This window comes from Mesocricetus auratus, unplaced genomic scaffold (assembly GCF_017639785.1).
Source record: "Mesocricetus auratus isolate SY011 unplaced genomic scaffold, BCM_Maur_2.0 Super-Scaffold_15014, whole genome shotgun sequence".
In the NCBI taxonomy this organism is placed as follows: domain Eukaryota; kingdom Metazoa; phylum Chordata; class Mammalia; order Rodentia; family Cricetidae; genus Mesocricetus; species Mesocricetus auratus.
The window spans coordinates 36,341,038-36,365,848 of record NW_024429186.1 but is presented as its reverse complement, the minus strand read 5'-3'; the positions used below and the strand labels follow the sequence as shown (position 1 = coordinate 36,365,848).

At 49.7% G+C, this 24,811-nt stretch overlaps 1 protein-coding gene across 2 annotated transcripts in view; it reads left to right on the top strand.

Annotated features, from left to right (window-relative positions):
* The window catches only part of Galnt16 (polypeptide N-acetylgalactosaminyltransferase 16), an 85,190-nt gene that overhangs the window by 38,527 nt on the left and 21,852 nt on the right, over nt 1-24,811 (top strand). For both annotated transcript variants that reach the window (XR_005876235.1, XM_040742826.1), the window contains 6 exons: nt 13,670-13,827; nt 16,671-16,769; nt 17,375-17,442; nt 18,420-18,485; nt 20,181-20,302; nt 22,826-22,913. Coding sequence is in view for 1 of the 2 variants with exons in the window: in XM_040742826.1 (XP_040598760.1) it covers nt 13,670-13,827; nt 16,671-16,769; nt 17,375-17,442; nt 18,420-18,485; nt 20,181-20,302; nt 22,826-22,913 (601 nt within the window). In the remaining variant the exon portion in view is untranslated. The remainder of the gene's footprint in view (nt 1-13,669; nt 13,828-16,670; nt 16,770-17,374; nt 17,443-18,419; nt 18,486-20,180; nt 20,303-22,825; nt 22,914-24,811) is intronic.

The window sequence follows — 24,811 nt, the reverse complement described above, 5'->3', positions numbered from 1 at the left end:
GTTCAAGGCCAGCCTGGTCTACAGAGAGAGTTTCAGGACAGCCAGGGCTATGCAGGGAAACCTAGTCTCAAAAATCAAAAGAAGAAGAGGAGGACAAGGAGAAGAAGAAATGCTTATGTACTTACACAAAACCATCTCCTAAAGGGACAGCTCTTCAGTTTGGAAACCCAGTCCTGTGCTGTCTGCAGAGGTCGTGAACATAGCATAGCAGCCTGCCCCAACTTTCCAGGCAGACCTGTGCCTTTGCAAGTACGCGAGCTTCTGAACTGTTTCTATGAAATGAATCATGCTATAGACTCCCCCACTACCACCCCTTGCTTCCAATCGCTCATGTAGCGTTCTTAGCATTTTCTGTTACAAACGACCTTATGGTTGCTGAACTAGTACATTTCACATACTCCTCAGTTTAATTGCATACTTAACGCCTGGAGATGGTGGGTGATCAGATAATTGACCCCCTACAGCAAAGCAAATGTGAATTTAGTAGGGGGGTCTCCGAGAACACAGGTGCAACCCAGGACTGTCTCATGGGAAAGCAGGTGTGTTTTTACCTAAAAATGGAATTTCTGTTAAGTCAAAAATTTAAAACGCTAAGGTTGCCAAACAGCTTTTTAATCATAGTCATACCAATGAATAATCCACCAGCGTAGGAGCACTCCTGTTTCTCCAGGCTGTCAAGATCCCGAGTGTGGATAATTATCCTTGAACTTCCTCAGATGAATTAGCAAGAAATTATATCTGGTGTTACTTTGCACTTCTTTAATAATCAATGAGTTTGAACATCTTTTCACGTATAATTGGCTATTTAAATTCATTTTCCTAAGTCTTCCGTATCCTTTACATCTGTTCTTTTGAATTACGTGTTTTTGTTTTACTTTTGAGACAAGGTCTCACATAGCCCAGGCTGGCCTCAAACTTGCGAAGTAGCTGAGGATGACTTTGAACTCTGATCTTCCTGCCTCCACCTCCCATCTTTTGGATTTTTGGTCCTTCCTCATTGATCTGTAAGAGCTCTTTACATATTAAAGAAATTAGTCCTGGATGGAGAGCTGACTCAGAGGTTAAAAGCAGGGGCCTCCTTTGGGGTCCCATTCCTCATCCAGCCCCTTTCGGCCTCCGCCTCCTGAGACTCCAGCTCCAGGTTGGCCCTTGTTCTCACACGCCCCTCAGCCTCCCCACCTAATTAAGAACAAATAAATTCTTAATTCTTTCCCATTTGGCTAATATTTTTTTTTCACAGTGTGATTTGTATTTGACTTTGAGACATTTTTGTTTTACTAAAAAGTTGTCTTTCATGTAGTGTTTTTTCTTTCTTTCCTTCTTTCTTTCTTTCTTTCCTTCCTTCCTTTCTTTTTTAACTAGCATCTGGTCTTTATGGCCAAGGTTGGAGAGAAAGGAAAAAAATGTAAAATTTTTTCTTCCTTTATATTTTGTATTTCTTTTCCAATTATAAATTTGTGAGCCTCCTGGCAGTCTTTTAAGAAGCTTTATTGATTTCTGCATTGTCAAGTCAGTCTTCCACCACGGACAACCGATTAGCCATTGCTCGAGTGGGTTGTGAAGGTGCGGCTCTCGCTGCTCTCGCTCCTGTCAACTCTTCGAATGTACTTGCTCATTTTAATCTTTTTTTTCAATTTCCCGATTCTCCTTTCATAACTAACTCATCCACCTGAAACTCCTTCTCTCAACACAGCTGCCGCTTGCTCAGGATTGCATTTGATTTGTTTATTACATCAGGAGGATTTATAGCTTTTCATCCCCGAGTCTTTCAAGAGTAAACTGTGTCTGCCCCTTCAGGACGGAGTAGATACGGGGCAGATACTCGTACAGGACAGCCCCTGGTAAGTGCTGTGCATAAGGCTGTAGTGAGCACTGCATACCCACCTTGTGTGCATCGAGACATACTGTGACCAGAACATTACAAATTATAGTTTTTGTTGAATAAAACCACACTGTGGTGTCTCCCAAAAGAGATTAAAAGGTTCTTCTGTCTGTAAAGAACAAATATTCATTTCACTCCTGTTTCCAGATTTCACTTCTCATTTGTTCTAAGATAAAAATGCTGGGCTGCAGGCCAGGCAGGGGGTTGTGGTGTGTTCCATGGTCCTCCTCTGGGACCTGTAGTCCACCCGAGGTGCTATTAAAAAACACCATGGATTGGGTGGTGTAGAAACAGCAGAAGTTCACTTCTCAGTGTTGTGAAGGTGGTAAAGGTCTAGGTTTAGCGTCTCATCAGGGCTGCCCTCTCCTGCTTCCAAGATAGCACATTGTTACCACGCGCTTCTGACCCGTGATGCTCTGTCCTCACGTGGCAGAAGGTGGAAGGACAAAAAGGGTGAGTTCTTCCCGAAGTCTCTATAACCGGAGCCTTAGTTCATTCATGAGGGCTTAATCTCCTCCTCACAGACTGCACTTCTTAGTACCGGCACGATAGGAATGCAGGTTCAACATTCAAACCATGGCAGACCCACCAGAGGCAGGCTACATCCCGAGTTCTCCTTCCATTCTCCTTTTTTTTTTTTTCCTGAGACAGGGTTTCTCTGTGTGGCTTTGGAGCCTATCCTGGCACTTGCTCTGTAGATCAGGCTGGCCTCAAACTCAGAGATCCACCTGCCTCTGCCTCCTGAGTGCTGGGATTAAAGGCGTGCACACCCAATGCCCAGTCCTTCTCCTTTTTTAATGCTATATCTGATTCAAAAAGTCTGTTATTATGTTCTATCATATAAATATATATGATATATGTATACATACATACACATACATATACATATACACATACATACATACCCTAAATAGTTCAATTATTAGTCACGAACCTCAGAAGTTTGTCTTGTTTGATCCACAATGCCAGTTAAGGTACCAGTCAGCCACTAGTCTGATGTCTCTCTCTCTTTGTTTTATCTTTTCTCCTTTCTTTCTCTTTGCATTTGTACACACATGTGCTACCTCTTCATATGTGTATGTGTGTTCTCCTGGGTGTGGGCACATGCATATGCACATAGAGACCTAAAGTTGATGTGAGATGTCTACCTGGGTCACTTTCCATTTTATTTATTGACGTGAGGTCTCTTGCTGAAGCTGGCTAGTCTGTCTAATCAGTCTGTCCTGGGGTTCCCTGCCCCTGGCTCCCAGGTGCTTGGATTACAGGTAGCACTGGTTCTGGGGATCAGAACTCAGGTCCTCATGCTTGCACGGCAAGTACTTTGTCCACTGAGCCACCTCCCCAGCCCATGGTTGTCTTTGTTCTGAGAAGTGGTATGAGATAATGGGTACAGATAGGGATGGTTGCTGAGTTCTAGCTGGTTGATTTCCATCCTGTCTTAGCTGGATTGGTTTTCAGTCTGCAGGGCAGGGGATTGCCACCACTATTGGAAGGCTCACACTATATGTGTTCTCTGGACCATTATTGATTTCTTTTTTTTTTTTTTAGTTAATATCTTACAGGCCCAAGTTCAATAGCTTCAGACTGCAAAGCACCTGGAAGGCAAGGACACTGTGTAGACCTTGACACTTTGCTCTTGTGACTAAAACTGAAGAGAGGATGTGTCACTTCTTAAGTTAGCCTGTAGCAGAGAATTATCGAGAGTCTGAGGGTGTCCCTGGCTAGAAAGAGTCGGGAGGGCCCTGAATGGTCCAGAAAAGTCCAGCTATGTGCTATTTTGGTTTAAATAAAACCAACTCTTGCTTTTTCCCTTTTTCTTTTTTTCTCATGTTCTTTTGAACCATAAGCAAAGAAGTACTTCCAAGCCCATGTGCAGGCCAACGGTGACAGCACTGGGCATGTCCCTGTGTGAGCCACAGTCTGATGCCCTGATCATAAGCCAAGGAGGAAGGCAGCCAGGGGCCTGCCTCAAAGCTGAGAGTCTCAACACTGGAAGGGGGTTCCCAGGCTCCTCTAAGTCCAGGAATGGTCCAGAGACATGGGAGGGCTTTATTCTAGGCTCTGTGAACAGAGATGGTCATCACTCCAGCCCCATGTCCTGGCCATGCTGCTGTACTTCTTGGGGCCTTGTTCCCGCCTCTGTAAAGTATGGATGCAGGAGTATTTGGAAATGGAAATAAGCAGCTAACCCTCAGGTTCCCAGTAGGCCCCCTGTGTATCACCCTTACTGTAGAAGAGGTCCCATGGCCCCCATCCCCTGGGCTGCAGCAGCTGTGACTGGTAGGGTAAGGCAAGGTCTTGATGCCCTTTGCAGGTGCAGGAATGCTTTAGCCAAACTGAACAAAATGATCAGCAGGTCGTACCACAAACTAAACAGTCACACCGCAAATCTCAGCAAGAACCCCCTTAGACTCTCTCTACTCCCAGATAGCCTCAGAACTGCCCGAAGGGTGGAACATGAAGACCCAGGAGCCTGTTGGATATGATCAGGAACTGTCTACGGTTGTGGCCTGACACTGTGTTCCAGGCTTGCACAGAGAACCCTGTTTGGCTCAGGTGTCTAAAGGAACATAGGGTGGGCCTCCCTTGGCTTTCTTAGTGAAATCTCTAGAACCATTGGAATGCACTAGAATTCTTCTTAAGAGAGAGCACAAATCCCATGACGCTACATGGTCACCAGCTCCCTGAAAGAGTACTAGGAAATGCAAGCTAAGAAACATCGCTGTGGTCAGGGTCACTAGGTAGGTTAAGTGGTCTTGAATCTCCGCTCTTAAGGAAGGTGAAGTGGTAAGTCTCCATAGCAACTAGGCTCAAGCTTAATTGCCCTTGTCTCTGCAGGTGGTGAAGTTCTAGATCAATGCAGAGGCCAAGATCTAGAAACCCAAAGTGAGGCTTTGCTGAGAAGCGGTGAGGATGACCGTAAGGAGACGGCCCCTACGTCCTCCACAGTGATAAGATCCTGGGATTCACTAGCTCGGGATAGTCCCTCGTCATTAGCTATCCAGGGAAAGCCAAGGCTCTGTGGGGCACACTAGAGCAATGTGGGTGGCATCAGTCTTGACACTTGTGTCCTGGCTCCAAGGACTTGACTGAAGTGGTCTTTGGTACAGCCTGGGCATCCGGTTTCTTAAATCTTCCTGGGTGCTTCTGTGGTGAAGCTGGGGTTCAGAACCACTGGTAAAAAATGGCAGGGGAGGTAATTAATAACAGCAGTAGTTATTATTACAATGTACATGCCAGGCCCTGTGCTAAGTGCATCACATATTCATTTCCTTTAACCCCCAGAATTCCCATTTTCCAGATGAAGCACTCTCAGATGAGGAAAGTTAATCTCCAAGGTCAGAGAGCAGCAGGAGCTGGCATGCCATGCCAGGGCCATCAGATTCTAGAAGATCAGCTTGGCTGCCTCTGTATATAGCTTCCTAGGCAACGCAGAATGGAAGATGGGACCAGTCTGGGCCCACACCCAGTAGCCAGCTCCTGGTCTTGTGCCACCGCAGCATCTCATCTGGTTGGATGAGAGTTGTAGCAGATGTCAGGGAAGCCCCTGGGGGACCCCGTCCCAGACCTTGAGTTGTTGAATGATGTGTTTACCAATCCTGGGAATGAATGGCAGGCTTTCTTCTTGGGTCAGAGCATCAGATGGGATGGAGAGAGAGAGCAGGAATCACATTTTGTTTGCCAGGTGTTTTAGGTTTATAGCAGATTCGGGAGAAAAAAAAAGAAAAAGTCAGGAGCCATCCATAAAACAGGGCCACAGTCTTTTAATATGTAGTTTCATGAAATTTAGTGAAAGGGAAACCCAGCAGGTGCCTGTTTTACTGGTAGTAAAAGGAAATTGGGCAGCGATTGTTTAAAGGGGGTTGAAGTTGTTTACATTTCAGATGTAGAGGTCTGTGTATGTTTGAAGGGAAAGTTTGCCAGGCTCGGGGGTTGAGGGCTGAACTGTTCTTGATGAAAACGACATGGAAAATAGTTCCTTCTTATTTTAAACCTCCCCTTGGCTGTTTGTTTCCTAATTTTAGCGGCAGGAAGCAATGATCAAATCTTGATGGAAAAAGACTGAAGCAAGTGAGGCAAGACTCAAAGTTTAATCAAAGTGATGGATGGAGGCGAAAGCTCTCCAGGGTGAGGGGTCCTCCCTCCCTCCCTCCCTCCCTCCCTCCCTCCCTCCCTCCCTCCCTCCCTCCACTCTCCCCCTCCCCCATCCACACACACACACACACACACACTCTCTCTCACACACACACACTCTCTCTCTCTCTCTCTCTCACACACACACACACCACACACACACACACACACACAGCTACTATTTCAACTCAACTCAAACAGTTTCATGTAATTGACCTTATTGCTCGAGGAAGTGCCTGGTTTGGCATTCCATAAAAGGACAAATACTGAAGAAAGGGGCGGTCGCTTACACATCAGCCAAGAACCCTCTGCCAGGGGCTGGAGGGCAATGAGAAGCTCATCAGCCCATCACTCAGCCTTCACTCCTCACCATAGCAACACAAAAGGGCTTCTAGTGTGGTCCTTACGGAAGTTCCATCTTGAAAGCTGAACACTGCCCTGCCTGCTAGGGAATGCTGGGAATGTGCTGCCCAGCTCTGGACTGCAGCCACCGCTCCAAATACCGAGACCAGCCTGGTATCTCAGGGTAGATGGTTGCACGCTGTGTCATCAACATCAGTGGCTCATTTGCTGGGTTTGGGGGCGGTTTTCTGGTGTGTTTTCCTTTCAGAGATTGTTTTTCTGCTCATCAAAAGGACTGAAGGGCTACCATCAATGAACTTTTGGTTACTAGAACAGGACAGCCAATTCAAACTAACGGGGGGGGGGGGCAGGAGGAAGAGAGAATGAATATGCTAGAGAGTTCATCATGTAGGAAAGTCTCAAGGAAGGCCCTGTTTAGTCTAGATTGAATCAATGACCAATGTACTAGTGTCCCTAGGAGTGAAGTAATAACATTGGCCTAATCCAAAGTCCTGTGCTCATTCCTGTGTGAATACTTGGGGTGTTGGGACAGGGGCAGTGAGTGACAGCCTGGCCAGGAAAATGGGGAAGAAAACCATAAAGCCATCAGAGCTACCCCGTTACCTGCTTGTCCAAAGTGTGGTATTTGTGCAAACGTATGGTGAGGGCCTGGAGAGATGGGACCATCATCATTCTCACTGGATTGTTCTTTAGCCATTGTTTTAAAGTGCCTGTCATCGCTCGGGCACCGCTGTGGACTTCAGGTTCCAGCATTAACAAAGCAGGCAATCCCTGCTTTGACGAAGCTGGTACTCTTACGGCAGGAAGTGGCCAAGAAGATTGAGATATAAAATACGCACAGAATTCCAGGTGGTGGGAAAAGGAAGGCAGGGTGGCTGGCCTTGCAGTTTTACATAGGGCAGATGGAGGCTCTCATGAGGGAAGGAGGTGTGACAGTCCTGCAGGAGGCCAAGGAGCAAGCTTTGCAGACTGGGAGAAGAACCTTCTGGAAGAAAAGGAGGGTGCCTGTGCTGCTGAAGCAGAGCTGGGGGGGGAGCTCATCGGGAGAGGCTGAGTCCAGTGACAGACAGGACACCAGAGACAGGACACCAGAGACAGGACACCAGAGACAGGACACCAGTCAGGACACCAAAGACAGGACACCAAAGATAGGACACCAGAGACAGGACACCCGCCTCTTTGTGCTATGTAGAGTCAAAGAATCCCATTTGTTTGCTATTGTTTCTCCCCTGGTTTATTATACTAATTTAAGAGAAATTTTTCTTTCATGTATATGAGGGTTTTACCTGCATGTATGCCATAGATGTCTGGTGCCCGTGGAGGCGGGAAGAGGACATTGGATCCCCTGGAACTGAAGTTACAGAGGGTCGTGAGCAGTCATGTGGGTGTTGGGAAGATTATATTAAATTGGGGGATCATTTAAATATTTATTTTTATTCAGTTATTCATCCCTTTATTCAGTGAGCACCTGCTGAGTGCCTACTGTGTACCAGATGTAAGAGAGCTCACAGATGAGCAGCACACTCCCCTGCCCTTCCCCCAAAGATAGGGTTTCCTGGAGCCCTGGCTGTCCTGGAACTCGTTCTGTAGACCAGGCTTGCCCCCAACTCAGAGGCTGGTCTGTCTCTGCCTCCTGAGTGCTAGGACTAAGGGCGTGCAACACTTAAGAAAATAGTATTGTTTATTTTTTGAGGACTTCATACATGTGTTTAATGTATTTTGATCTTGCCACCCTATTAGCCTCCCCCTGGCTCTCCAGAACACCCCCTCCCAACTTTATGTCCTCCTTTAAAAAATGTAATCCAGAGTCCAGTTAGTGCTGTACATGTATGTGGGGCTGTCTGCTGGAACTCGGGTAACACATGGTCACATCCTCAAAGAAGAACAACCCTCCCTCCCTCCCTCCCTCCCTAAGTAGCTGCCATCTGCTCATAGCTCCTCAGCTATGGGCGGGGTCCCGTGAGCCCCTGCCCATCCACTGATGCCTCACCTTAGTAGAACACAAAAGTCAGTGTCACATGACAACTGCCCAGTCTGACCTAAGAGTTCCCCACATGGCACAGTACCCACAACTGCTCTGGAAAAGGTTCCATGCCCAGGGCCTGCAGTTTCAGGCTCATCCGGTGATAGCTCCCGGTGGCCTTGCAGCCAGCGACCAAAAGATGCATTTTCCCCTCACCCCTGATGTGCTTAATAAGCCAGGTGGACAGAAATATGGATAGTCACTGCATTCCCCTGTAGGAGGGAGGAGATGGGCATCTGTGGCCACTGCCTAGCTGGCTTGCGGTGGGGTGAGGTTCTGTGACCATGTCGCCAGCGGCTCTGCTATAAATCCTTGGAGTGGGAGTTTCTTCCTCATGACCCTCCATGCCTGTCATGAGGCGAACAAGAAAAGAACCAGATGGTTACTGGGTGCCTCTTCTGGGGCTGCCCTGCTCTGTGTTTCTTTCCTTTTGTTCATTTTTTTTATTAATTACTCTGGGGTAAGTGCATGCCACAGCACACGTGTAGAAGTTAGAGAAAAACTTTGTGGAGTTTGTTCTCTACTTCCGTCTCTACCTGTTCCAGGGATCGAACCCAGATTGTCAGGCTTGGTGACAAGTACCTTTTCCCTGTCAGCTAACTCACTGGCTGAAAGCTTTTTACAATTATTATTAGTCATGTATATTTGGGTACTCGTGGGAAAGATGCATGTGCAAATGTATGTGTGTATGTGTGTGTGAATGCTGGAGGACAATTCCTTTTGAGCCATTGTCTCTCCTTGGCCTGGGGTTCTCCAATTAGACTAGACTGTTCCGTGAAGATCCTCCTGTCTCCACGTCCTTAGCACCGGGAGTACAAGGGCACACTTCCACACCCAGCTTTTTACATAGGTGCTGTGGCTCGAACTCGGGTCCTTATGCTGGCAAAGCAAGCCCTTTGCCACCCTGGGCCGTCCCCACAGCTCTTTCTATTTCTGTATTCCCAGCCTCTCACGGTACTTGCTGTATCAGTGCTAGAGGCACAGCCGTAGGGCACCAACTGGGAAATCCAAGGCAGAGGTCTAAATTAGACTACAGAGCATGGGGGTGGCACCGAGGTGACCCTGGATTTGTAGCCTGGCAGACAGAGATGGAAGTGCCTGCCTCTGCTACAGGGAGCACAGAGAAGCGTGTGGCGTGTGGAGAGAGTGGGGACTACTGGAGACGCAATTTTAAAGGCATAGAACGTGAAGAGGCTCAAATGTTTCAAGATCAAAGGTAGATGCAAGAGCCGGAGAGCCACCGGGAAATGAGTTAGGGTCTGGGCTGCTGAGCTAGGAGTTAAACGGCAGAGGTTGAAGGGCTGGTGCGGTATCTAGCGGAAAAATAAAGGGAAGCCTACAGAGAGCATGGCTTTACCACCTCGTCTCCCTGGTTGGTTCAGGGACAGATGATGCTTCTGCTACATCCCGAGAGACTGCTGGGCCAGTGTGAAAGCAGAGCAGAGGCCTCAGGGAAGGAGTGGCTCTGTGTCCGGTGGCCTCCTTCTTTGCAAACTGTCCCTCAGGAAGAGGGTCTCCTCCCAGACCCTGGTCCATGTGGAGTTGGACTGGGCCACACAGTACCTCTGGGCTGTATACAGAGACTTGTCTCAAGAACACACTGAGGCTAACTTGGTTTTGAGGGTTTGGGGAGAGTCCTCTCTAGAGGGCTTTAGCCTACCTGGACATTCTTCCAGAACATTCTCTGGGGCCTGAAGGAGGCTTTGGGTAGACTTGGGAAGGCAGCTGACAAGGAACAGTCTCAGAAGTGTCCTTCCCACTTGTGGGCACATGGCAGCGCTCTGGGGAATGAACGAGTGAATGAGTGAGTGAATGGGCAGGTTCAAACATTCATAAACACAAGCCCAGGAGGTCCTTAGGCCTTGCGCCCTTAGGAGGGGTGCGGGCAGGCGCGTGGTTCCCAGTTAGTGTCCAGTGAGCAGTGGATGAGCTCCAGGTCAGGGGCAGAGGTTTTCTAAGCCCACAGAGTGGCCGAAAGTCCTGAATAAATAAGTGTGGTTGTTTCCCCCAGCCAACTTTCAGGATAATGAGGTGATATACATTCCCTTTGGGAGTTTGAAAAGCTCTTCCCTCTGCAGTTTTTCTTTAATTTTAGCTCCTCGGCCATGAGCTAGCGGCTTCTTTCCATTCCCCTGACGCAGAGCTGGGGGAAGGGAGGGGCCGCTATTAGCATCATCGGTGTCCCAGGTGAGAACGACAAACACCAATGCCTTTCCATTCTCACTCAGAGCTGGGGAGAGTGGATTTTTCTAACAACTTGGGGCTCAAGCTGGGACGCTCCTGTCCCTCTCTCTCCCCCTCCTCTTTACCTCTTTTCTTGACTGACTTGATTTTGAGCCCAAGGGGCCCTGCCACTTCTGTTCGTTTCCTGGCATGGCGCTGACTCAGAATCTTAGAGTGTCATGGCCATGGCTGCAGCTGTGTCGCCTCTGAGCACACACACCCCGAGCAGCTGAACCCCGCTCGGGACAAGGCCTGCAGGAAACAAGACTTTCCTTTCTGGATCTGCCCAGAACCCTAGGCTCCCTGGACGGCCTCTAGGACAAGAGACCACTGGAGAGCATGGCAGTGGCAGCGCTTGGGAGCTAGGGGCTTCCAGATCTTCTATCATTCTTTCAAGGTTGGGAGCTAGCTGTCGAGGGAACATAGATGCTCTATCTGTTGATGAAACACCTCAGTGTCACTCTACGCAATAGTCCCCCCTTTCTACAGGTCCCACTGCTATACTGGGACCACCCTTTTAGAATGAGGCATGTTTGAAGAGATGGCCCCACCCCTCACCACAGGCGTGGAAGAGCTGGCATAGGCCTAGTTAAGTTGGCTCTGCCCCTTACCTGAGGGCACAGTCCCAGTGACCCAGACTGACCCACATGCTGGGCCTTGGGTGGTCCACCCTAACAGCTGAGTCATAGTTGGAGCTGGGATGCATCTATGGAGTATATGAAGGGGCTGGTCTTGTGGAGCAATAGCCACGGGATCTCCATGACTCAGGGCAGCAGTGGGTATCTGAGAGGAGTTTTGGTGAGGGTCCAGTGATGCTGGTGAGCCAGAGGACCAGACCAATGACTAATTGCAATGAACATTTTATGGGTGGGGCTGACTGGACCAAAAGCGTATACTGTGTGACACACCGCAGCTCCTGACACCACTAAGGACAAATGAGAAGGTGTTAAAAAGATGGAAGAATGAGGTCATTTTGTTTGTTTGTTTTTAATTAATTGGGGGGCATGCTGCAGGGGTGAGGGGTAGATTATGGAGGAACCAGGAGATGAGCAGGATTGGGGTGCATGATGTAAAATTGGGGTGCATGATGTAAAATTCCCAGAGAATCAATAAAGAATTATGTTTAAAAAAAATAGGATAACTGTTAAGAGAAGCTTTTTCTTTGCTAGCCGCTTTGGTTTATCACCCGCCAGTCGCCTGGGCTCTGCCACATTGTAGTCCCCAAATAAACACACAGGACGCTGTATTAATTATGAAGCTGTTGGCCTTGCTTGTTTCTTACTGGCTAGCTCTGACTTAAGTAATTACCCCATAATTGTTAATCTAAGTATGTCTCTTACCGGAGAATAGTTCCAGGCTTCCTACCCCCATGGTGTTACATGTTGACTCTCTTGTGTTTCTCCTTCCCAGAATCCTCCTGGACTCCTAGTCCCACCCATCTAGATTCCTATTGGCCAACAGTGCTTTATTAACAAATGTACAGGACTTCCCCCATCAGATGACACATGTGGTAGAGTCCTCATTCTTTGGCTCTATGAGTGGACAGTTCTTGCCTTCTTTTCTGTTCCCTCCATCAACCCAGGGCTGTTGGTTGGGCAGATTTGGAACTGGGAGGCAGTCACAGTTGATAGTGTGTCGTAGCCCTCCTGGAAACATCTGGCCTGCGTGCAGTCTGGTTCAAATAATGAGATGTCACGATGCACGTATCCATTCGTTCGTCTCTGACGTGTCTTCCCCTGTATCTAGGGACTCTGGTGCACAGGGTAGGGTGTGGCTAAGGAGTGTGAGGCTGGTTCATCAGTTGTCCCTCTTTCTCTATCACTTAGACCAGTGGCCCAGTGGCATCATGGGACATGGGGCCACCGAAGCAGCAAGCAGAAGTCCCAAAGAAGCTCCAGCACTGTGTTGAAATATTTGGTCCTGCTGGCTTGGGGCATTAGCGTGTGATGGCTTGCTAGGTGTGAGTGGGAACCCTCTGCAGCAGGATAAGGCCCTGGCTGTTACCCACAGGCGGCCTGTGTGTGCCTCACTCCGAGCCAGGCTCAAGTGCATTCTTAGGAGACAGTCCATCTGCAGCGTGTCCTCTCCGGTTTCTAGTCTCCCTAAAACACCTCACCCCAGGGGTGTTACTGGATTTTTTTCCCACCTGGTCCCACAGCCGCCTTGCCCCAAATGAGCACACAGAGATGCTATATTAATTATGAATCTGCTGGCTGATGGCTGGGGATTCTTATTGGCTAGCTCTCTCTTAATTTTTAACCCATAACTACTAATCTGTTTATTTCTACATGGTCTTAGCTTACTGGAGAACACCCAGACCTGCTACTCCTTTGTGGTCTACATGGTGACTGTTTTTTGGCGGGCTCTCTCTGCCTACCTTTCCCAGAATTCTCCTCCTCTCCTAGTCCCACCTATTTTTCCTGACTCTCTGGCCAAACCATGTTTTATTCATCAACCAATAAGAGGAACATATATACAGAAGGACATCCCCCATCACAGGGAACCGATTTTTATCTGGGAAACACCCTCTTCATATCCAGCATTGATTTTAGAATTAGGCCGGTTTGGGTGCTAGAGAGATAGTTCAGCTAATAACACACCTGCACACAAAGCTTGACGACCTTAAATCAGATCTCCAGAACTTGAGTTTAAAAAAAAAAAAGAAGAAGAAAGTGAGAAAAGAGAATAAAAAAGGAAGCTGGTGTAGTAGTGGTGCATGCCTGTAAGCTGTAGGGAGACAAGCTGAAGCTCGCTGACCATCCGGTATAGCCAAAACGGTGAGTTTCAGATTCAGTGGCTCAAAAGACACCCAGCATCATCTTCTGGCCTCCACACATGCACAGTGACAAGTGCACCCCTTCCAGAAATAAGTAACAGCGAGTCTGATTCCAGATGTATAATTTAGTAGTTCTCTAAGAGGGGCGGGGTAGGGATGAGAGGGCCAAGCTGGCCTGGTCCTGGCCTGTACTCACCAGACCTTTCCCCGTTGGCTGCCAGTGGAACCCGCCTGCCTGGGCCCTCTCTGATGCTGACCTTTGTCTCAGGTGACAGGAACACCCTCCAAAGGCTTCGATGAGAAGGCATACCTGTCAGCCAAGCAGCTGAAGCCTGGAGAGGACCCCTACCGACAACATGCCTTCAACCAGCTGGAGAGTGACAAACTGAGCCCAGACAGACCCATCCGGGACACCCGCCATTACAGGTATGGCGTCCATTGTGTGGACAGGAAGGGAGAGCTGAGGAAAGACCAGCGTTGTTGTCTTGGGTTTTATTCGTTGTGTGTGTTTTATTGTTGTTTCTTTAAACGTGTATTTTATTCGTGTGTCTTGTGTGTGAACGTGCACATATGCAAATCATGTGTACTTTACAAATAAGGAAGACACCCTCATGCTCTGACCTCCCCCTCAGCACTCTCCCACCCTCTGTGTTTCAATGGGAAGGTCAAGAAAACCCCAGCTGGAGCGAGAAGGGCCCCTTGGTCCCTCAGCCAGGCATCCCAGCAAGAATAGTCTGCCAGGGAACTTCAAGAAAGTCCCAAGAGGTGAGCTGCACAGCTGAAGTGGGGTCTCCAGCCCCGCCCCTTTGAAGGGTGAAAGGCTATGGCTGCCCCATCTCTCCTGGCTGCCCTCACCCCCAGCAGCTCCTTAAACACAGCCTGTTCTTGTTCCTTATTCTTCTGTGGGAGGTGGACAAGGTCCTCGACCAGGGTCAGTGAGGCTCCCCCCATTCCCCAGCTCACTGACCAGGCCCTGGTAAGGCAGCCACCAACCCCATGTAATCCTGTCTAGAGTATGTGTTGCCTCGCTGTCCCGTTCCCTGCCAGCACCTTCTGCAGACGCCCTGTCTCTCCTGCCTGGCCTCGTTTACCCATCGGTTAGCATGTAATGCTCCTGTGTCCTTTTCTCCTTCCTTTCCTTTCCTTACTGTGTGTGTGCATGGCGGGATGATGGGGTGTAAGGCAGTGTTTTCCCCTGTAGCACAGGCTGGCCTGGAACTCACTGTATGTACCCCAGGCTAGCCCTGAACTCTTGAACTGCTCTCTCAGCCTCAGCTCTCATGGCTTCTCTACTGTTTGTAACTCCTTTGTCAGTCAGCCTGGGGGCAACGTCCCCTTTCCCCACTGAGGCGATGATAGGCTTGTGTGCTGCCCTTCAAGGCCTTTGGTGGACAGCCCGAGAGATGGCTGGCTAACCTAGTCCTGAGGTCTTTGGGGAACCCATGTAAACCGAGGGCTTGGCTTGGACCATCTCAGCCCACCTCAGCCCACCTTGACCTCCCCAGTCACTGTTCACCGAGAAGCTCAAAGGCAGAATTCACATCCAGGCAGTGGCGGGCTGATGAGGTGCCATGTGCGCCTCACAGAGGGCTGAGGTGGAGGATGTGTGCGCACCTGTGGAGAGGAAGCTAAGGCGGTGCTGGCCTGGTGGAGCCAGTGTGCTGGTGCAAACCCTGCCTCCCCCGGCCGCAGCCTCTGCCGGACTCTGTGCTGCAGGCTAGCTAGCTCCTGGTGCTGGCCTCTGTCTAGGATGCTATTGTCAAGGGAAACAAAGAGTGGGAAACTACAGAAGACTGGCGTGTTAGGATCACGGGAAAACCTCCGCAAACATAGACATGGGACAGCCTCCCCGGCTCCTGGGAATTGGGTAGCTCTATCCATCATCTAAATTCCAAAAGGAATGTGAGTGTGTGGGAAGTTCAAGTCTGTCCTCCAGAAGTGTGGGAGGTTGCCTCCTTCAAGGAGAGAAAGACGTTGTTATCTAGTTTCTCTCCTTAGACATACGGTGGCTGGGGACAAGGGCAGAACTGGGACCCAGGTCTGTGTTCCAAGGCTAGGCACCAGGAAGAGGCTGCTTTTCAGCTAGCCGAGCTCAGGTCAGCTCCCAGACCCCTGCCCCTTTGGGAGCAGGCACTCAGGCACAGCCTGGCTTCCGGGGGCAGAGAGGGCCCCTCTCCCACAGCCTCTTGGAGAGATGTTTTGAAGTTCCTCAGGATTGTTCCCTGAGGTCTCACTCCGCCAGTGGGACTCCCTGCCTGTCTGACCCGGCCTCTCTGCAGGGCAGGATGTTAGCCTGGGAATTCAGACTGAGCAACTGTCAGTGGAGCTAAGGCTGTAATGAAAAAACAGTCATTGCTGGGGTTGTACAGAGCGATTGTAATAAAGAACATCACTTAGGAAAACCAGCGGAGGCGGCTGCCTTCCAGTGGTCTGGAACCCGGAATGAATACATTCACAGAAGCAATAGGGAGGAAGGCCGACAGGAATGAAGATTTTAAATTCCCCTTGCTGAGGAACGGGAGACAGGGGGCCAAAGATAGGTACTGTAGGTGGGGGAGCCCCGGGCTGCTGTAGAGGGAGCAGAGTGGCAGGCCCTTGGTGTCCTCTGGGAAGCTGCTATCCTGCAGGCTCACCCCTGCAGGACTGTTTGTGCTATGGAGAGGGGAGGGAAGTCCCTCTACTCCCATCCTGCAGACAGAGTGGGAGGAATTTCTGGCCAGATCCTACCGGAGCTGGAAGACAGGAAGGAAAAAGCATCAGGGTGTGAGAAGGCAAAAAGAAGGTGTTTTTCTCTCCCCCAGCCACCTTGTCCCACTAGCCTCCCCCCCAGCAGCATTGCTGTTTGGCTCCTGGCTGTATCCTAGGGCGTAATATAGACCTGATCCCTTCCCAAAAGGCAATGCATGCTCGCCCTGGTACTTTAGGCCTTTGGCAAAGAAACCCCCATGGAGTTCCAGGACAGCTTCCAAGACCAGTCTGGCCTCGAACTCACAGAGATCCACCTGCCTCTGCCTCCCGAGTGCTGGGATTAAAGGCGTGCGCCACCAACGCCCGGCCATACCCCCAGACTTGGAGAGATATCTGCTACTTCCTTCCTGGATGTGGGTGCTGGGTCCCTGTGGGATGGAGCATTGCGTTGTGGGAGGCGGGCTGTATCTTTCTCCGCCTTGCAGAGCTGTCCCAGCACACAGCAGAGTGGATATAGGAAAGGTCCGAACTGCCTAAGCATGCCGCCACCGCTCGCCTCTGACTCCCTGTCCTCTTCTCAGTTGCCCATCCTTGTCCTATTCCTTGGACCTGCCAGCCACCAGTGTCATCATCACCTTCCACAACGAGGCTCGCTCCACACTCCTGCGTACAGTGAAGAGGTAAGTCCCTTACACCCGTGGGCTGTCATCTCCGTGGCTCTGCCCCATGAGGTCTCAGGTGGCCCGTGGAGTTTCTGACTATATAGTACCCTGTTGCTAGGGACGCTGTGCAGACTTCAGGGAAACCAGTGAGCGTGGGGAGGGCAAGTCCTGTCCTCCCGAGAAGCTAGGCCTGGTGAGTGTTGTGAGAGACCCCAGAAGTCAACCACAACCAAGGCCAAACAAGGGTAGACATGTAGCAGCCTCCTGGGAGAGGGAGGCAGTGATGGACATGAGGCCTTAGAAAGGTGGGTATCAACACATCAGGTGCCTGCTACAGAATCAGATAGACATGCCTTTCTGCTCTCAGTCTAAGTGTGGGCTAGTGGGCAAGTTTGACCTGCGCTCACATCACCTCCCCAATATACTTAGATGAAAATGGGACTCGGAAAGGAGAGCTCAGTGGTATTTCTTGGAGAGATGAGGCTTGGATATCCTTTCCCAGAGAAAGACAGGCACCCCTCCCAACCATGGGGGGCCAGCAGGCGTCTCCTTGATAGGAGAGGCACTTACAGGGATGTGTAAGAGAGGCTGACTCCACTGTTCTGTTTCCACTGCCGCTCCAGTGTTCTGAACAGAACTCCTGCCAGCTTGATCCAGGAGATCATTTTAGTGGATGACTTCAGTTCAGATCGTAAGTATTCACCTTTCTTTGGTGTGCTCCTCCACGCCCCACCCTACCCGTTCCCTGAAATGCTGAGATGAGCTCTCTGCAGCCATCCTGGTTGTCACACACTGTCCTTTGTCAAGAAGGGAATCTGTGGCCTTTTCTAGAATGCTTCCTCATCCTGGCACCCAACAAAGGGAAAGAGTGGATTGTTTAAATGATACACTCATGATAGGACATTAAAACAACAACAACAAAAACTGAAACAAGGGGCGGGGAGAAACCTCAGTAGACACAGTGCTTGCTACACAATCATGAGGATCTGAGTTTAGATAGGCAGCGCCCATGTCAAAGGCCATGTGCCACAGCGTGCCTCTGTCACCCAGTGCTCAAGGGAGTGAGATGGGAGAGTGTTGAGTGCCTCACTATCCAGGCAGTCTACAAAACTGAGCTCCAAGTTCAGTGAGAGAGCCTGCCTCAGAAAATAAGGCTAAGAGGTCAAGAACAAAGAGGAAGATATCTGAGGTTGACCTCTGGCCTCCATGCCTACATACCTGGGCAAGCGCACTTGCACAGACACACAGAGACATACACACACAGATACAGAGATACAGAGACACACACAGACATACACACAGGCACACACAGATACACAGATATAAACACATACATACACACAGAGAGATACACAGACACATACAAACACACACACAGACACAGACAGACACAGACACATGGATATACAGACAGACAGACACCCCCACCCCACCCCACACACCTGAAGCAGTATCCACATCATCCTTCATAGTTACACCTTCCATAGGAAGAAGAATCCCTTAAATATGGCAGGTGCTCTCTGGTGCCTACTGGGCTAGAAATGGCTCATAGGCAGTGGTGTTCCTCACAGGCCGAGTAGTAGGAACAGGGCTATCCTTCAGCCATGACAGTCAGTATGATCTGATGCCCACATCTAAATGAGCTTGCCTTACTCCCTTTGCCCTCAGCTGAAGACTGTTTGCTTCTGACTAGGATCCCCAAGGTCAAGTGCCTTCGCAATGACAGGCGGGAAGGTGAGTTCTGGATGTGGCTTCCCATCCCGGGTCTGTGTCATGGCGGTCTTCTCATCTCCCCACGTCTACTGGGTACTGTGTTGATGTAAATGTTGCCTGGCTGCGTTGGTTGTCTCTTCTGAGAAATGGGACAGTACTGGCATTCTTTGGCTTTACAAGGTTGCTATAAGGATGAACAAGAGGCTTTTGGTACAAGTCCCTGAGAAAACCAGTCAAGGGCAGGAGCTGACAGGTGCAGTTTGTGCCAGCCGTCCCTCTTCCCTGCAGGGCCATGGCAGGCATTGGCTTGGCTGACATTCTCAAACTTAGTCATGATGGCCGTTGCTCCCGTTCTGTCCACGGAGAGCTGAGATAGCATGATTTGTCAAAGGTAGAGAGTAGAGGAGCCAGGGCTTCAGCCTGGGAGACGTACTCAAGGGCCAGTCTTAGTCCCTCTGTGCATTCCCCCTTCCTGTGAGAACCCAGGCCTGGTCAGCGGGGACCGTAGACAGTGGGTGGAGATGAAAGCAGACCTTGAAAAGCCAGAAGAACACTCTTAGACTTGACAAGGCAGATAGCAGGGAGCCACAGAAGGTTTTAGAGTGAGGGAAATGCAGGCTAGATAGTACAGAAGAACGGCCATCTAAGCCTAGGAGCCATATTGGGGAGTGAAATCTTCCAACTGTCAAAGAAGAGGCCCAAGAGAAATGTCTCTCCAGCCACTGGAAAATAGGGATTATCAGGCTTGGGAATAGGTTGTCTTGGGGTTTTGCCAACAGTGAATGAAAATGTGTGGGCTGGTGTTTTCCCCATACCTTTAAGTAGAAAGGTGGGACATAGGCCCTTTGGACTGATGGACACCTAGTTACAGGCAGAGTGATGAGCAAAGGTGTGGCCAGGGAAGTCTCTCCAGAAGTGTCAGCATGAGGCCCTTCACTCTCTGTAGCTCAGGACATGGGTGATTACTCTGCCAGGGCAGAACTAGCTGGGCTTCTACTATCCTGACCCCCCTCCCCTCCCCACAAGTCCTCAGCAGAAGGGCCGACAGCAAAGCCAGTTAGTAAGCAGTTAGTGAAACCATCAGGGGATGGAGTAGGAGAGATAAAACCTAATGCACCGTGTTCTCTGGTGCCAGGCTCTCTCCTGGTTCTGCTGTTTGTTGTGACAGGCTGGGTTACGGTGGGTTTGTAGCTCAGTGGGAGAGTGTTGATCTGGCATGCACAAGACCCTGTGTCTGATCCCCAGGACCAAAGAAAGAAAAGAGAGGAAGAGGGGGCAAGGAAGGAAGGCAAGAGGTGGGGGAGGAAACTGAGGGAGGCTCCGAGTTCAACAACGTTCTCGAAGTGAGTGAAGGGCTTGCATGCAAACTGGAGCCCTGTTCAGTGAAGACTCTCTCTCTCCCTGTCACATCTGGTTGTGCAGCTGGAGGGAACCACAAAGGCTCTCAAGGGGATAGGCTTTGTCACCTGGTCTGTCAGTACCAAACTACAGCCCCACTCACTCAGCTTGCCCGCCCATCTGTGTCTAGACCTTCTAGGGCACTTGAGGAATGAATGACCCTGGGTGACCGGGGAGGTGGGGGTGGAGAGCAGTGGAGGCACAGCGAAGAGGCCAGCTGCAGAAGCTCAGAACCTCAGCCCCCGAAGCAGCGAGGACCCCGGGGCTTTGGGGGACACCGGTAGGCTTTTGGCTCAGCCCTTTCCTTTCCTTTTGCAGGACTGATCCGCTCCCGGGTTCGCGGGGCAGATGTGGCAGGAGCCGCGGTTCTCACCTTCCTAGACAGTCACTGCGAGGTGAACGAGGAGTGGCTGCAGCCCATGCTGCAGCGGGTGATGGAGGTGAGAACTGTCTGTGGGAGCTGGACCCCTTCCAGCTCTTCCAGAGATGCCCTTGCTCTCCCAGCCCTCACTATCTGAGGAGGCCTCAGGGGCTGCTTCCCCCGAGAGAGCCACCCACCCAGCTGCCTCATCCAGAAGCGGGGCTGATTGTCACATGTGTACCCCCTAAGAGTGTGAGAATCGCATTGCACGGAAGTTTGGTGAGCCAAGAAGCTCACACTGTGGTGGGTGCCCCTCGTCCCCTAGAAAGACAGGGTCCTGGGCTGGGGGAGTTTGCGGTCAGGCTGTTTAGCCAGTTGGAAGCAGGGCAGACCGGAGTTCAAGAAAGAAGAGGGAGCTGGAGGCTCCTGCCATGTGTCTGCATTTCATCAGGATGGAATGGCAGAAAGAACCAGGCTGATAGCCCTGGCTGGGTGTGGTGGGTGTGGTGGGTGTGGTGGGTGTGGTGGGTGTGGTGGGTGTGGTGGGTGTGGTGGGTGTGCCTATAATCCCAACACGTGCCAAGCCGAGGCAGGAGGATCATGAGTCTAGACCAAGCTGGAAGAGGAAGAAGCGAAGAAGAGGGAGAAGGAAGAAGAGGGAAAAGAGGAGAAAGGGGGGCAAAGAACAAGAAGAAAAGCAGCCCGATTTTTAACACAAGCAAAGGATTCGAATGAGCATTACACCTCACACCCCTTGAAAAGTTACTCTTCAGTTCATCGCTCGGCAAGTGCTGTGGTAGCTCTTCATACCTACAGGAACGGCCGTGATTAACAAGACAGGAACAAGTGCTGGCAGGGTGTGCATACATAGGAGTCCTCACACAGTGCTGGTGGGAATGTAAAATAATGCAGAAAGTTGAGAGGACAGCCTGGATGACGAGTTCCTAAAAGTTTAAGTAGAATTACCCATGTGACCCCAGAAGTTCCCCTGCTCGAATTAAACCTGGAGGGAAAAAAAATAAAAATTATGACCACACAAAGACTATACACATGTTCATTGCTAAAACAGCCAAAAGGCTGTGGTATATCCATATAGTAGAATATTATCCAGTCAGGAAAATAAAGTACTGATATGTGTTACAATGTGTGTATTCTTTGAAAGCCTGGGAGATGAAAGAAAGGTAGTCAAGAAGGCCATATATCATATGATCCCATCTGTAGGGCAGGTCCATAAGTTAGAAAATTCATAGAAATAGAAAGTAGATTAGTCTATTTGTGTGTGTGTGTGTGTGTGTGTCTGTGTGTATGATAAGGTGTTCTAGAATTAGATGGTGATAGTTAGTCTACTGTGTGAACATAGAAGTCCTCCGAATTGTACTTTTAAATATGAAATATCCTATGTGTGTATTAATTCTATCTCAGCAAAAAGTGTGAACAGGGAGACGCTAGTTCCGTGGGGACCACAGACAAGCTACAGGCCGCCTCCCTGGTCAGCCACTATCCTGGCTTTGACTATCTGAGCCATGTGCCAATTGAGGGACTTAATTATGTACAGAGGGGCTTGGGAGCCAGTGAGTAAAGGTGCTTGCCCTCAAGCCTGAGGACCTGAGTTTGATTCCTGAGAAAACAAACTCCAGCAAGTTTTTGGTACATGCACAGAAATAGGTGGATAGGTATGTAGGCAAAGTATATGTAAAGAGAAAATTTTAAGCTTATTTATTTTTATTTTATGAGAATTGGTTGGTGTTTTGCCTGCATGTATGTCTGTGTGACGGTGTCTGATCCTATGAACTGAAGTTAGACAGTTGTGAGCTGCCCTGTGGGTGCTGGGTATTGAACCCAGATCCTCTGGAAGAGCAGCCACTGAGCCACCTCTCCAGTCTCTGGAAGAGAATTTTTTAAAAGTAGTTTTGTTATTGTTGTCTCACTGGGTATCCCAGGCTGGCCTTGAACACACAATTCTTCCGCTGCAGCCTTCTGAGTGCTGGAGTAAATGACTGTGTATTACCACATCTGGTTTGGATAAGAGGGAATTAGAGTTGAAAGCAGAGGGGGAGGGGGACTCTAATCTGTGCCCCTCAATGGAGTGTTGAAAGGGCCTACCAAGTGGGATTAGGTTTTCCCTAGGGTGTACAGCATGATTTACCCCCACTCAAGAAATCAGAGAGTTTTGTATTATACACGGATGTTTTGAAATTGGATTTGTGTTCTGGGAGGTGACTGACTTTAAAGTGGAACTATAAAGTCCCTGGCCCTATGCTGTCGGTGCCCATTGGGGAGACTCAACTCCAGAAGGTAGAGAGCTGAATAACAGTGACCAGAACGGCCCAAACGGCAGCAGAAGAGCCAGCAAGAGCAGCAGCTAAGTTGCTGTCCCATCTAGACCACGACGGTGAGAGGAAGACTCCTGCAGCCAGGGAAAGCATCGCAGAGGGGGTGGCATCCCAAAAGGGCTCAGAGTCATGCAAGAGGAAGAGGCCGGGAGAGCAGTGCTGTGCCTGGAGCTGGGTGTGTGTGGTGATCTGTTCCAGAGGTCAGGCAGCTGGGCCTCTGTGTGCAGAAGTCCCTCATCATCTCACACCTCCTCATCTTCCTCTCCTAGGACCACACCCGTGTGGTGAGCCCCATCATCGACGTCATCAGCCTGGACAATTTCGCCTACCTAGCCGCATCTGCGGATCTTCGAGGAGGTGGGTCCTGCTCCTCAGAGAGGGCACCTAGGCTTGGAAAGAGGCAGGTGAAAGCCCGGGTGCAAGGGCTCTCCTGACTCTCACACTGCCACTCCCTCCCCCAAAAGAGAAAATGAGGAGGGACACGGAGAGCCCTGGGTTGGAAGTGCATCACACAGTCAGAGGTGGAGCGGGCCCGTCATTCATCATCTCTCATCGTGGGCACATCCCTCCCCAGTACTGCCAGCATAGAGAGCTTGGCCAAAGGCCCAGGGGAGTCTTCTGGAGAGCAGATGCTGTCTGGACAGGAAGAACAAGAGCCTGTGGCCTCGCCTGAATTCTTAACACACATCCCACGGGCGGTCACAGCAGCTACTCGCTGCATTTGCTAGTGAGCCTTGAAGCAGCTGGCCAGATTTGCTACGGGCTGTTAAGGATATGAAATTCTCAGCAGTGGTTAGCATTTTAGGGTGGACAGATGTAAACTATCTCATTGGTATTTTCTGTTGATTTCATGTTAAAATGTTTTAGATGGGCTTTATTCAAATTAATCTCATGTTGGGTTTTTTTTTCAATGTAACTCCTGGACTGTTTTTTATATTAATTAATTCATTAATTTATACTTTATGTGTACGTATGTGTGCCATGTGCATGTAGTGTTCACAGAGGCCCGAAGAGGGCATCAGATCCCCGGAAACTGGAGTTACAGGTGGTTGTGAACCACTGCATGTGTTCTGGGAATGGAGCCTGGCCCCTCTGAAGAACCTCAGATGCTCCTAAATGCTGGGCCATCGCTCTAGGACAGTGGTTCTCAACCTATGGGTTGCAACCCTTCTGGGGTCGCATAGCAGATATTTGTATTGTGATTTGTAATAGTAGCAAGTTACAGTTATGAAGTAGCAATGAAAATAATGTTATGACTGGGGGTCACCACAACATGAGGAACTGTATTAAAGGGTCTCAGCATTAGGAAGGTTGGGAACCACTGCTCTAGTCCTCTCTGGACTACTTTATATGGTACATGTGGCTTGAGTTGGTGGCTTGCTTTATTATTCTTTTGGACAATTATGGACCCTGGCGTTAGACTGCCCAATCCAGATGACACTAGCCACGTGCAGCTCTTTAAATTAATTAAAATGAACTGAGATTTACAATTAAATTCCTTAGGTGTCCTGGCTATATATCAAGTGCTTAACCCACATGATGCTTTGGCAGCCACACAAGGTTTTGCTGACCCCACTGAGCCATATAGATATAAATCATGTCTGTTATTACAGAAAGTTCAGTTGGATGCCACTGCTCTCGAGAGTCTGTTACTGGGAACCAGTGGGCATGGGGGATGGTTCTTCTTTAGTGTATGGTTACCCATTAAGAGGACCCAACCAGGAGTTAGACCTTGGAGTTGGGTAAGGTTCTAAGGGAAGCCAGCCATTTCCCCTCTGAGAAGTCACCTCAGGGCCTTTGTACTTTGTCTCAGTTACTTCTCTATTGCTGTGACAAAACACTGTGATCAAAGTACCATATAGAAGAAAGTATTTAATTTGGGACTCATGGTTCCAGAGGATGAGTCTGTAACCATTGTGGTGAGAAGCATGGCAGCAGGGCGAGCGTGCATGGTGCTGGAGCAGTAGCTGAGAGCTTACCGCTGGTCCACAAGAAGGAGGCTAGCTGGGCCTGGCATGGACTTTTCAAACCTCAAAGCCTACCCACCCCAATGACACACTTCCTCCAGCAAGACCACACCTCCTAATCCTTACCAAACAGTTCCAACCTGGGACCAGGCATTCAGATATATAAGCCCATTGATGTCGTTCTAGTTCAATCACCACCCACTACCCCTGTCTGGAATTTTCTTTCCCCAGACGTCTGTATGGATTATATCCTTTGTTCAGATCCCTGTGGGTGAGCCTTGCCGACTA